The following is a 14,820-nucleotide window of genomic DNA, read 5'->3' on the forward strand; positions in this document are numbered from 1 at the left end:
TGAGTTTGAGCTGAGAAACATTAAGGGAATGTGAAAGGTTGATGGCTGAAGACGGACAGAGTGGAATGAAATAACCTCCATCACTGAATGTGCATTCAGGACCAGGAGAGTCAGTGGCACTAAAATGAGACTAGGTGAAGAGTCATGACTTGATAGATCCAGCAAAGAGTGCTACACAACACAGCACCTCAGCTAAATGGACCTTGACTTTAATTGTAAGTCATTCCCTCTCTCATCTCCTATTTTATTGTTGGGGAGTTGTTTACTATGTTGAAAAGCCATCAGTTGTAGACCGGCCTCTGTCTCAAGCAAGAGTTCTCAACCATAACAAAATAGAGGGAAAATAACCCTTCTGTCACCACTCGGCCGATATATCTGTCTAGAAATGAACTTTGTGTCAGCGGCAGTCTCATAAACAGATCTACAGTCCTTTCACATGGATAGTGGCTGATAGCAGACTCCAGCAGGATAATGTGAAAAGATGAAAACAAACATAGTGACACATCAGCCGCTATCCACAAGAGTAATATATAAAAAACACATATGAGACTATGACCATTTTCACTCCCTGCTCCACTTAATGCTTCAATTCAAGGGAGACTCTTTAAGGATGGTTATGTAATGTAATCCTAGTTCAATGATCACTAATAGAGCTCTCTGATGCAGTGGTTCCCAACCTGGGGCTCCTTACCCCCAGTAGGGGTCGCCAAAGCTCAGGGGTACATTTAGAAACATTTTAAAAAATACATGCAATGGGCCTATTGCTGCGTTCATGTGATGTTGGAGGGTCAGAGTTTGTAACTTCCAACAGCGTTGTGTTCATGTGCTTTGAGGTCGTAAAGTAAGAATAACATGGAAAGTACAAAAAAGATGGATTGCCTTTTTAATGCAATGCATTTTCAAAGATATGTATATTATTCATGTAAACGTCTGCCTATTGAAAGTAGTAGATGATATGAGGGGAGGATGCTTTCTCTAAAAACTGATATTTATGTGAATTTTTAAAAAAGTTTCTTACCATCCCTATCAAACAAATTGACTTTTGCCCACCATGTTTATGCATTTTGTTTTTCTGACTTGAGAGGGCATTGGTGTGATTTTTTCCATTGGGAAAGTTTTCATTCTGATTATTCCAAAATCAGATGAACACAGCATATATTTAAGCATTCATTAATTTCTGTGATGAATACTGAAGATATCAATGTTTAAAAAACTCTAAGGATAAGGGCAAGTTGAAGACCTAAACACAAGTCATATTTACAAAACTTAGATGTTTGTTATAGAGTTAAAAAATACATAATACAGAGGGTCATATATAAAAGTTGTAAAAATATCAGTAAAACTCATATCTGATGTAATTCACATGAAATGATCTTCTTAAAATTCATCCAAATACCTCGTTTTACACAAACCAGTATTTATAAATACTTGAGTTATTGTTAGAACATTTTTTTTGTTCTGTAATTGTTATGCACTAAATATAATCTGAAATATTCATAAAATATGTCACTTATTCAGGGTCCTATATGTAATATATATTATATATATATCCTATATATAATAGGATTCATCAATTCAGTGATAGAAGAGGATATGAGGAAAAAATGTTGGGAATCACTTATCTAATGTGTATTGCGGCACTGATATTCTGCATGTACCTACTTAGATAACCTGAATAAACCTATTAATGTACTATTTAAGTACATTTCGATTTTCCCAATAAAATACCAGTTTTTTCTTATTAACTAATACTTATTAACTAATGGACAAGCTCAGTGTGCGGAGAAAAAATGATTACGGTCAGAATTAAGATTCTTATTTACTGTCATTTTAATAAATTCACCATCTCAAAATTTTGGTTCTTGTACATTATAGTTTCTCCCCCTTAATAAGCTGTGCTGACAGAAGTTTGTGCCGTGAACAGTCAAGCCGTCAAGTGTAGGTGACGTAATGGAGGAGAAAAGTAGTTGAACCAGACAGTTATTTTTAGGAACTTGACATGACTCACAAAATGCAGTGTTAAGGAGCATTATTTTCAAGCTGTTACTGCAGTGCATTGTGTGCCAGTACAGGACATATTTACTCATGTTGTACAGTTGAATTAATTAGTAAATAATTGTTTTGGGTATTTGATTAAAGGACAGGTTCACCATTTTTTTCAGGACTGTTTAAAACCAGTAGTCAGATACAGGGTTTCCTTGCTGTAATCATTCTTCATTTTCACATTTGCCCTGAAGACATCTCCTCTCAAACCAAATTTAAAAGTGATAGGGGAATAAATCCATAACCCTCTTTATGTGTAAAATTACATTTCAAAGTTTATCCAAAGATCTTTGTGTTACTGTCTCCTCACTGCACCTCAGCAAGGGCAGGCTGTCCGAAAGAACACAAAGAGGAGAATTTGTCCTAAAACCCTTGTAACACTGGAAAATATGTGCCTAATTTGTCAAACTCAGACTGTTGAAGCCTCATATTCACTTCAGATAAACATTTTCACATGGAAGAAGACTCTGGATTTTGGATTACTATGATGGGATCTCTTAACGGCCAGAGTGAACATGAGGAATGATTACAACAAGCACATTTTAGTATTCACATGGGCACGTGACTCGTGTTTTAATACAGATTTCAAAACAACTCACACACATCCCTTTCATATGAGAAACACGGGCATGGATCTGAGTCCTCCTGACCCCAAAGTCTACTTGGTTTGATTAGTGTTTCCGCCTGAATAGGTGGTCTTAGGTATGGTTCATGTATACTTTGATTCGGTGCACATCAGCTGTGAACATCAACTGTACCAAAACACCAAAGCTGATTGTCTTTTTAGCAGGACTACATAGAGTTTTTAACCGGTTATGAAACAGCTCCAATTTAATACTGAATCTTCCATATCAGACAGAGCAGCCTGCTGCAGACAGACCCAGAGCCACCTTCGCTGTTCCCTTTGACCTGCAGTCATAGCTCAGGCAGGAGGCGGAAAGTTCTGCGCCTGAGAGCAACAGCTCCACCTCTGGCAGGAAGCAGAGCTTCCCCTCACCCTAAAGCTACACTGAGGTTAATATGAGGCTTCACTTTCCAGAGTTCCCTGGGTAGTGTTTTCTCGCTAAAATGTGTTTGAGAGGCAGTAACTGTAAATTCTGTGTCCAAAATTGTATTAGGAAGAGATCTCTTTATGGCTAGTATGAATAGGAGAACAAACAGCAACCAATAATTCTTAGGCTTCATATTTAAACTCAAATGAGAATTCATTTGGTGAAAATGTGAATCTGCCCTTTAACCACACATTTAATTGCACCATGTAAGCAACATATAACTATGAATAATAAAGGGCTTTAATATGTGCTCAGACTCCCCTACACGAGGGTTAAAACCCTGACAGTTTTAGTTTATATTTTGTGAGAAATTCAGGATTTCTCACACGTACATTTGTTTGTGGTGGCCCGCCACAACTAGATGTGTGGAGCTGGACTGTTAATTAGGAGCGTTATTGTAATATATATACCATTCGGTTATTCAAAGTGCACTTCGGCAGAGACATCGCAGCAGAACGTCAGGCACAGTGAAAGTGAAACCGTTCACTCTGCAGGGTCTAAAAGTTTACTTTCACTTACAAACATCTGCAGACATTTCTCTTCTCTCATCAGTTGATGTGATCTGATTAGCTGGAAACTGATAGACATCAACCTCTCCCCTCCCATATTCAGCTACTGCTACACCTACTGGTGAACACTGAATTGCTGAATATTTCATTTAAATTTTTTTATTGAAATACACACAGATAAAGCATGTAGCAGTTTACCAAAATATTCTGGCACTAGTACATTGATTGCCATAAAAGCCCAAGATAGAGTATACATTCTTGCACATGCACATAAATTCATGAGTTTAACTGTTACTCAGATTATGCTGGTTTCTATGCCAATATCTGTGATTTATGAAATACACAAGCCTTTAATAGCTTGAGAATACATCAATAACCAGGGGTGATTAATTTAAGAGGTAAATTTACATCCTCAGTCGAGTGAGTTTAAATGTAAACAAAATTATTGCGTTTTCAGGGCTGTTAACATCGATTGATTATACTTGTGAATACTTTAGGAGAAACTTGTCACTTGTGGTCTTGGTGGAGCAATTTATTTTGATTTTAAAATAATTAAAAGGAAAAAAGACAACTCTTATTTTATTTTGCATGATATCATAATCCAGGAAAAGGAAAGTCAATTGGCTCAAAGCACCGGCCTGAGTCTGGGTTGTCCAGGCTATTCATGAGATCCCCCTCACCCATTTAAATATTCCTCTAAATGCGCCCACCTGCAGCTCTAATGCTCAGTATGTTGTCAAGATGGCCAAGAGTGCAGCACAACCAAATGCAGTCCGCTATTCATGAGCTGTGAATGGGGAGATGAGTAGCACTTAACAATGATGGGTGAGCTTCCTACACACACTGAGAGCACTTGCACCCCTCCTACGTTCAAGTACGCTAACACACACGCAGACATTTAGTCACGGTGACAGGTATCGTCGCTCAAAGGTCCCTATCAAGCCCACATACTTGAAGGTCTGAGATCATTTAATAAGAGACTTAAAATTAAAGAATCAGCGCTCATGAAGCCATCTTGGGTGAGAAGGAAAGCAGAGGTGTCTTCACACTTGTCTGATGATGAATCACAGGGTGGCCCGAGGGCGTTCTCTTGCCGCACCAATGAGTATTGGGCAGCGGAGGTAATAGGGGTATAGGAAATAATTGAGAAATAGCAGGGTGAGAAAGACAATAGGAAATAAAAAGACGGAAAGGAAGGAGTTGAAAACTGACAGAAGGATGGAAGGAAGGACAGAGAAAATGAAAATCACTCACTTGGAGCAGAGCCTTCTTAATTACTCTCCCCACATCCTGTCTCCACTCGGGTATGTCGGGGTTGAACTCGTCCAGATTAGGGGAGAAAGATAAAAGTAGAGATTTGAAGAATTCTGTCGGAGAGAGTCGGGGGAGAATCAGCCATTAATTCACTCCGATCCGGGGGCATTATTCTCAGGGAGCCGTGCCAACTGTCATTTTACTCAAGTTGAGTTTCAGGTAGTTAACACTTGATGAAAAGAAGAGGGTTTCTCATATCCCCTGCACTTCCCTTTGGCTAAATGTACCAGATGCACTTCTAGATAATTAGAAAATGTCACAGCTTTATGCCAACCCATCCACTGGTAATAAATCATTGCATTTTACAGATAGTTGCTGCTGGATTACTTCATTTCAAATGAAGACATATTCTTTAGAGGTTCTAACAGTAATGTAATATATTTTCCTCAAGTAGGAGCAATTTCATTTCAAAAACATTTTACACACGGCAGTCAGAAGATGACAGTATAAAAATTACGTGCTCTGAAAGATTTAACTACTTTCCATAAAACTTGAACATATTGAAAAGTAAAAAAGATGCCGACAGTACAGACTTCTTTACAATACTGACCTTTTACTGCTATGGTCTTGGTATCTTGCAGTATGGTGTTGGCTGCAGCCACTTGGACTGTGATGGTGTGCATTCCATCGCTGGAGAAAGTGTGAGAGATACTCCCATCCAACGTTATCACGGGCTGAAAATGCAAAAGGTACAGTTATAAAATAACGTCACACACCGAATCCAACTGCCATAAAAATTATGGAATAGCACACTTCTGCAAATGCTGTGTTTAAAGTGTGGTTAGGTTTAGGATCAAAAACCACTTGGTTATGGTTTGGAAAAGATCACGTTTTGGGTTGAAATACCTGGTTTGAGGGTAAATTCATCATCAATCATCCACCATGCCCTCCACCTCCAGATGACAAAGTCGAACAACTTTAGAGACACTAATATGATTTATATGATGTGCAAATGTAACTTATTCCTGGGCCGCAGAATTAAACAATGCCAACATCTTCTGGTGTTAGTGCTGGTGAACTTTGCTTTATCCACCTTTTATGCTGTCTTGCCTTCATCAGGGTGCTGTCTGAAGTTGACTCTGGTTCCTTTTGTAGCCCATCCAGCAGTGGTGTGATACACAGATTATCAATAACAGGAGTTTGACTGATTAAGTAATATGAAGTTTGGGTTAAGTAGAAGTGTGTTAAGGTCAACTGTTAGCCCTTTTTACACTGACATCCTGTAATGGGGCCACAGTGATGGCAATTTATTATGCCGCCTTTGCTTTATTATATGGAACGAAACAATGCAGGCATTAGAGGCTTGACGGGCGTGACATGTAACTCAACAGCGTCAGTCTCTAGTGTGACATATAACGTTGGAGCAGGGTTTCTAATCAATTACATGCAATAACAGTTATTTAATGATCCATATTGTATAGCACTTGATCTCGCCCTCTGCTCAGAGGGTAAGGAGCTCCTAGACCTCGCTGTCTCACCAGTTCGCTGACATTGTCAGTTGCTGTTCTTCTTCTTTCAGTTAGCTACTGACTGCTGTTAGCTGCTTCTTAAGCCTCTTGGCGGTGGGTAGCACACAAAACGTCATATCTGCCTCGTCCCTCTGTCCCTTGCTATCTCCACCCCTGGCTTAAAGGCGAGAAAACTCTGTACCCCAAATCTGCAATAGCTTTAGATTTTGACATTTTGATATTCATGGTTTCCAGAGGATGAAGCCTAATGACTTCGGTGATTGTCTAAGTTTTCCTCGAGCATCACAAAGAGGTTGACATTTGCATTCTTGAATTGTCTCAACTATTAGCTGGATTGCTATTTTATTACTGATATTCATGCCCCCCTTTGAAAGAATAGTAATAACTGGAGATGTTGCATTGTGGTTTTTTGGATTGCTGTCTCTCAGTGCAGCCTCAGATAACTGTTAGCTGGCTGTAGACTCTCAAGTGGCTTTCAGACAGAAAGCAATTGCTGCATTTGCCTCCATTATTTTCAGTGTAACTACGGCCAAGGTCGAGACCGGTCGAGCAGCAGTGGTGCATATATACATTATCAGTCTTCAACTTTTTCAACTTGACATCCTGCCACACACACTGCAGCGAGGGGAATTATACAGGAGCTGATTTAACTGATATTAGAGTTCCCCAAATTATACGTTTCTAGACAACAGACAAATAAATTAATTTAATCACAAATCACCAACATACAGTGAAAGACTGAAACGTTTAAAGAAATTGGAGAATTACCTCAGTATTGTTGCCAAGCCACCAAAAGTAAGTAACAGTACGTGAGTGGCTGGGTAAGACCACTGCTGTGATGTTCACTTCCTTGTTCTTTATGACCACGAAGGGAGCAAGCAGCTGGACATGCTCCACTGGACCTGAGAGAGAAACACCACAGAGGGGCTGGTATTATGCATGGCTACTTCTAATGAGGCACACTTGAGAGTGTGCTTTCCATTCAAATAAGAAAAAGACAATAGGCAAGATCAGAAATCCTATCACAAAGTACATGGGGTGTAAAGCTTGTTTCAGGGAGAGAAATACTCCAAACACCATCATTTTTATATGACAGCTTAGTGTGCTCGGGTTTTCTCTCATCGTCCGAAGACCTGCACCTTAGCTGGAATGATAAATAGTCCAAAGGTATGAATGTGAGCATGACTGTGCTTCTCCGTGTGATAAACTGATGTGTCCGGGGTGATTTTCTGCATTTTGTCTTTTGCATTTTAGGATATGATCCACCCCCCCATACCCTGAACAGAATAAGTGAAAAATTAAATTATAAATCTGTCACACTCAGGTCCTGTTTAGTTGACACTGGAGCTATGGTAGCAGTCATTAAGCTCTGAGAATTTAGTCTTTAAGAGTTTTCACACAGCTATGTCCCTCTCATCCACACATCTCGTCAGTTCTATGGGCCTTTTCCTGTCATTTTACATGTTACATAGCCTGCTAGCTCATCCATGATCCTGCCTACAAAGATATGATTGGTCGATTGTTAATCAAAAAACTCAGAGGCCTGCAAAGAGGCTTAACAAACTCCTTTTGTGCTTCAAGTCTTAGCTGACTTTTTCAGTACTGGCCACGGCCTTTATCTTTTCCTAACCTCATGCATTGAGTTGCCTAGAGAAAACCATAAACATGGTATTCACCCTTTTTTCCATTTACATGTTTTACATCTGTAAGCAGATAATGTATGGAAAACAAATTAAATCAGTTGTGAGAGAATGCTTTGCAGATCCAATTCAATTTTATTCATACAGCCCAATATCACAAATTCCAATCTGCCTGAGAGGCCTTTACAACATACGACACCCTCTGTCCTTGGCCTCCCTTAGCAGATAAGGACCCCCCCCACACCACCACCAAAAAAAAAACAACAACAAACCATTAACAGGATACATGCAGTACGAACATTTTGATCCTTTGTGCATTGTTTATTAAAGGTCCAGTGTGTAGGATTTAAGAGGATATATTGGCAGATATAGAGTATGATATAATATGTATGTTTTCTTTAGTCTGTAATCACCTGAAAATAAGAATTGTGGGGGTTTTTTTACCTTAGAATGAGCACATTTTATCTACATAGGGAGCAGCCCTGCGCAGAGAGTTCCCACTCGGCTAATAGACTTTACATTGTAATGATGTAACAGACCTTAAAATGCTTTTCTCAGCTCCAGGAGAGTTTTACAAATATTAAACCAACACGGCTCAAAAAACTAGGGAAAAAAAGTTTAATAATTGGCCTTGTTTGCATTATAAGGTGTCCAGTTTTACAGACGTGTCTGTTACAGTGGAAAATGCTTTTTGAGCAGCAGGGGGTATTTTTGCTGCAGGATATAAGTGGTCACTGGGAAAAATTGGCTTCAAGGTTGAACAGCTTTCCTGGTGGCATGGTTCTCAACCATGAAGTCTGCCATGTTGCATTGCTCCGTTTCTACAGTAGCCCAGGACGGACAAACTAAACAGTGGTTCTATATGGAAACATTCATGTTTTTGCATCGGACATTGTAGTTAGTAGCCTCTCCATTACATGAAACTGATTTATTCTGTGTTTTTATCGGTTTGAATTACCGATTCCGTTTGTTTTGGAGAGGAAGAGACCTCTGCGGATAACTGGCTCCTGGTAAAAACCTCCAGAACAATGAAGGAATTGAAGGAATTATAACCAGGTGAAGTTTCAACTGGTTGTAGTCTGCAATCCTCACTGCTGGATGCCACTAAATCCCTCTGAATCTTACGCACTGCACCTTTAAATTTTATTATTGTGCTGATAAAAATGGCAACTCCTGCGCTACCACTTTTCTTTGACAACTCGTTTCTTGTTGCAATTTATTAGTATATACATAAACATCACTTTTTTTAAGACATGATAGACATTACAGTCTGTCCTGACAATTTCTGCTAACACTTTTGATTTATTGGTCTGCCAAACAGCAGATTCATCCTCTGGAACTGATCACTAAAAAGTTGTCTTGAGTAATTTAAAATGACAGACGATCAAATGATTTTCTAACACTGTCTGAAAGTAGAAAGTGGTGACAGCACTTAGGGTCCTTGAAGGTCTGTAACTGTAGTGCAGAAATTCTATCACTGAAAAATGTTGACGCCATCATGTATTTTTGACATGATATCTTCTGGATAATGCTGCAAACCTCCCCACTAAGAACCTAATAGGACCCGACAGGGGTCTGGGTTGGTTTACACTAATCTCAGAGATGAAGTTCCCCGCCGCGGACAGATGTAATACACTACTTTTCGTGGAAATACTCCAACGAAAGGTTTGTGTAGTGCTGTGGTCTGGGGTGTTCGTCTTGCCAAGGCTTCTGTTAGCTCTCATCCTCTTTAACCAGAACTAATCTTTATCCCCACTTTGAGATGCTGTGTGTGTGTGTGTGTGTGTGTGTGTGTGTGTGTGTGTGTGTGTGTGAGAGAGAGAGAGAGAGAGAGAGAGAGTGAGCGAGAGAGTGAGAGGCAAAGAAAGTCATTTGGTATTAAATATGCTCAGCTGAGAAATCATTGTAGTAGTTTTTGGCATATCTCAAGCTGAAATATTGCCGTCACAAGTGTACAAATACAGAACATACTGGTTGACACATCAGTTTGGCAAAGGGTTAAATTAAAATGGATTGAAAAAGTCGATGAAAGAGCAACTAACGAGACAAAAGAGGATTCAACGCATACTGAAAGGAGCTTATAATTTCCCTGGAAACCTAAAATGATACTGTACATCATTTTAAGTTTCCGTTATTGCCATCTTAATAGAGCTGGAAAGCATGAAAGACCCTGTAATTTTTTTATGTGTGCTGCTTTGTAAAAATCTGCTCCACTTCAAAATAAGCCATTGTTCTAGTGTTGCATCCTCAGATAACTGGCAATTAGTTGCAGTGGCCTTACAGGCTTACCTCTCAGTCTCTGCACACAGTGAAACCTTGCATAAGCGAGTTTGTTGTGACCTTTCTCCTAAAAGTTGTTTGTGTTTATCACAGCTGCTGTATTACATAATCCTGTGTATAGGTCAGTGCAGTTCACTTCAGATAAGTTTAGCATGGATCAACAGTGTCACATGCCATATGCATATAGTAGAGAAAAAAACACATTGCTGGTTAAATTCCAGTATTTGTCTCTCTTATTAACCATATGTGAGAACGAAAAACTGTTTAAATAGTTTAAACCTGCAGGTTAGAACAGTGTTATAACCAGTGACAGATAGAACAATAAAATGTGTCTGACTCAGTGTGAAAGTTTTCAGTATCGGGGGGAGGGGGGGTTAAAATGCATATAAGACTCATTTTGAGCCTTTAGACTGCATTAGTTTTATCTAGGAGGACATAACAAACGAGTGTATATATGAATTTCTTTTTGTCATCATCATCCACCTGAATATTACTTTTTGACCTGCTGAAAGCGGGCAATATGAGTTGTGAAATTAAACTGTGCACCCCGCTCCTGTAGTGTTGCACTTTGTGTTCCGCTGCCACATTTTCTTTGGTGCTTCTTAGTTAAACAACTGTCTAGACTTTTGACTGATGCAAAATGCACAGGAAATGCAACTTCTTTCAAAAAATTTACACAACAAGTGAGGTATTACTTATTTTTAGTCATGCAACAAATTTCAGACAAAAAAAGATGGACTCGGTGTGCAAAAGCCTTAATACAACAGTCCTGCGATACATCCTACCTTCATGGAGGTTATAATGTTGCTATCAAATTGATAATGTCTTTACTACAGAGAGCTCTCTGCTTTACTGTCCTATCTTTCACTAGTGTTCAGTTATAGTGTTTTTTAGAGCAGTTACAGCATTAACATTATAAAGATATAAAGGTTTAATGTACTTTTTAACCAAAACACACCAGAATGACTTCAAAGATCTAGTGGCAACTGAGGCTGACTGTTGTATCTCGTCACATAACATGTGGCTCGGCCAAAAACACTTATACACACTGCACACTGCAGCTAGCATGTATGTTGTGCCTGCATAAGAGGGAATACCTCTAGTAGTCTGTAAAAAAGGGAAATCAGAGGAATTATAGGTCGTATTCAAGATGCAAGTTAGTCAGTTAACACATTACAACACAACATAAATTTGAACAACCAGTTGATATTTACTGTGCGCTACTGATCAATAACACAAGCGATTACAAAATGTTTTTACTCAATTTGCTAAAGTCATTAACTTATCTAATATAACAAGTTTGTTTTAATCTCACGCCCTGCTGACTTTTTTTTTGTGAACTGTATTGCACTCAATCAATCAGAGTGATTTCACTCACTGATGGGCTCTGTCCTCTCTGACACAAATTTAACAGACTGAATCAGTAGGGATAAAAAGCTGAAAGGTGCCAATGGTGTGTGGGACACACTGCAAAAACGCAGACAACAGATAAGACACTCACCACCAGTCCGACCAACAGCTGACTGTCGGCTTGGTACGAGCAACCTCAGCCTGTGTGTAGCCTGAGAGGCAACACCCAGGGCAAAACAGTCGGGTCACCACTAGCTCCTGCTTGTTAAGTTCTTTGATTTAAGCTCAGGTAACAACTTGAAACAACTCATGAGTGTATTAACTTTTTTATTTTAAACTTTTCTCTAAATAAAAGTAAGGAGACAAAAGTTAATGTTTCAGTAATAAAATAAAAACAATTTCATCAACTTCTTAGCAAAATTTTAAGGCAGCAGCACTTACACGTGACATGCAGGAAGAGAGTTGTGGTGTCATAACCCAGTGTGTTCTCTGCCAGCGCTGTGACACGAAATATCCCAGCAGACTTGTAGAAGTGTTTGATCCCCTCCTCCGTCCAGCTCAGGTTGGAGTAGGACACAGCTGTGCCATCACCGAAATCCAACTGGATGTTGGTGCGCAAAGAGTCACCCTGAAACACAGCAAAACAAGGCCACATTCAATTAAAGATAAAACCACCCCCGCCACCAGTGAAAGACCAAACACAGTCACCAGATGGCTGCATTGACAGGGAAGAGAAAAATATGCAAAAAGCCATCAGAAATGACAATGTCCTCCGTACAACAGAGTGGTCTGATGACGCTGAAACGTGTCCATAAATAAACAGAGCATCTCTATATGACATGATTACTCTTCATACAAGACTTATGTAAGTCATTCAAAAGACAAAGAATACCACAATAGTCAGATAACAATATGGCCTATACTTTCCTGTAAATACGGCCGGTCCCAGTCACAAGCTCAAACTCCGTGAATCTGGGTGCAGCTAAAGAAACACTATAAGCTGGCATGATTGTACTCAGTTATACATGTTAAAGTGGACTTTTAAAAGTACCTACAGACATTTTTAGAAACTTTTGATGTCTAGAATTGACAACAATAGACAAATTAGAAGACTGAATGCTGACTTTATCAAATGCCATCCTCCATAAAATACTCAAGCGGCACTGTTATAAACCAGGTTCAAACGTAATCAAAACTTGAACTCGGTGAACTAACTTCCTTGAAATATTTGCTACCTGGGAGCTCTACCACTTGAAATTCAGGTAACAATTTCCTTTTAACTTAAATTGAACCGAACCTAATGCAATACTTAAAACTAACCTGAAAAATCAAAATAAGACCAAAACTACAACAAGAATGATCTTAGGGTGTGTACATAGACTAGAGGCTAATGCAGGAGAACTTTCTGCACTAAAATGCTTCAAGGTAAATTTAAGTCTTATTAGAGCTAACTGCAACAGAAACATCATCACAATTCATTGCGTTATGAAAAGGGTAAAACTGCTTTGTAATTTGTCAAAAAGAAAAAAAAAACATTGCACATTCAGTCAGTATTGACTACAAGCATTAGAGTAAAATTCCTGAAGCTTTTAGTGAGAGTGATTAAGGGTATTTCACTGCAGGCAGATATACGCAAATGATGGATCACTCCGCTGTGACTCTAGTTTTTGTTGTAAAATTCTAAAGTTGTAAAGTTACAAATAAAAGCTATCGCTGCATTGAAATTGCATACTATGTTTTTAACTAATATGTCTCCTTTTGTTGATAGTTTCTCTTGCTGGTTGGGACACTCACGCTGGTTGGGGTTGTAACTCAGTTGCCGCACTGATACAGTTGTTGTCTCCCCCACTAACTCCCCCCTGGTGGAAATAATTGATGGGCTACATTACTGTCTTTTAGAGCCTGTGGTGTTCTAATGGCTAAATAATGCTTAAAGTTAGGCTAAATTTTGGCAAGAGACATACTGGCATGGCAACTTTCAATTCTCACCTCAAGATATCTGAATGAAAATGGGCTCTGTTTGGTACTACCCACAAGTCTCCCCTAAACTTCCCAATATTTTTTTGTTTTTTCACAATCATTGTACTCCTTCAAAATGAAGATGCATATTTGTGTCTTTATGGAAAAAGATAACCAGCCTATTTAAAGAACAATGATAAAAACACATTAAAACTAAAAGATTGCTGCAGAACTCAAAGTGTTAGCTGTACCAGTATTAGTCTATGCACGTTAGATAATTAGACATATTTATTGTAAACTGAAAAAAAGATTATCATTAACATTGTCATCATCACAATGCAATTCCTTAACTCTCATGTTGGCAGTTTTCAATTAGCCCATACAGTAAAACAGCATAATCGAATTCCTAATATTCAGTTATGGCTTTTGGTTTTGGTGTGCCACCCCAGGATTTTCCAGTGGCTCCATCTGGCCTACTCTGAAAACCTGTGTCAACATCAGCACTACTGGGAATTTAAATGTGATTTAAAAAAATATATCACGCCCAGAAAATTGAAATCTTACGCTTAAATTGAATGTTATTGATATTACAAAGCTCTCTCTGCTGCTGTTTATTATGAGTTTTGCTATATATCGCATTTTACTGTGGCATATTTATGCTGTCATAGTTTTTGCACACTGATATTTTACCAGAAATTTGGTATGTAAAACACATAGTTCTAGTTTCATACTAAGGTTTTGGACTATCTTGCATACTGTTTTAGCAGACTGAAAGCGTATAAGTATGGAAATTCTGATGAAACCCATGTCTTAAAAGTATGTTGCCGACAGTCCACAGCATCCATGCACAGTGAACACAACATTCATTTTGATAACACTTGTAATATGTAAGAAGAGAATAAATGTACTTTTCTAGCCACTCATGATTTTTTTCTTAATATAAATGGTAGGCTAACACTTACTTACTCTTGCAAATGTACGTTCATTTTCATCAGAGTTCAGTTACATTATATAATTATAGTATTTAGATATAATGACATAGTTAGGTAATCACAGTAGCTCTCTCAATTATTCCAGACAGAAAGTACTTATGTCTCTGGTGGATTCAAAAGTTTTTGGATTTTTTTTTAGTTTTTCTAACTAGTTAAGCATCTGTTCCATAAAACAGGCATTGATGCTCTTTGTTTTGCAGAAATTTAGCAAA

The 14,820-nt window shown here is 38.6% G+C and overlaps 1 protein-coding gene across 1 annotated transcript in view; it reads right to left on the minus strand.

The window, feature by feature from the left end:
- Positions 1 to 14,820, minus strand: part of sorcs3a (sortilin related VPS10 domain containing receptor 3a) — a 319,849-nt gene that overhangs the window by 23,455 nt on the left and 281,574 nt on the right. Inside the window, exons 19-22 of the mRNA XM_042484973.2 lie at positions 12,099 to 12,285; positions 7,156 to 7,289; positions 5,469 to 5,592; positions 4,859 to 4,971 (exon numbers count right to left, since the gene is read on the minus strand). Of these exons, the coding sequence (XP_042340907.1) occupies positions 4,859 to 4,971; positions 5,469 to 5,592; positions 7,156 to 7,289; positions 12,099 to 12,285 (558 nt within the window). The remainder of the gene's footprint in view (positions 1 to 4,858; positions 4,972 to 5,468; positions 5,593 to 7,155; positions 7,290 to 12,098; positions 12,286 to 14,820) is intronic.

This window comes from Plectropomus leopardus, chromosome 3, assembly GCF_026936395.1.
Source record: "Plectropomus leopardus strain MGB_pleo_1.0 chromosome 3, ASM2693639v1, whole genome shotgun sequence".
NCBI classification, from domain to species: Eukaryota; Metazoa; Chordata; class Actinopteri; order Perciformes; family Serranidae; genus Plectropomus; species Plectropomus leopardus.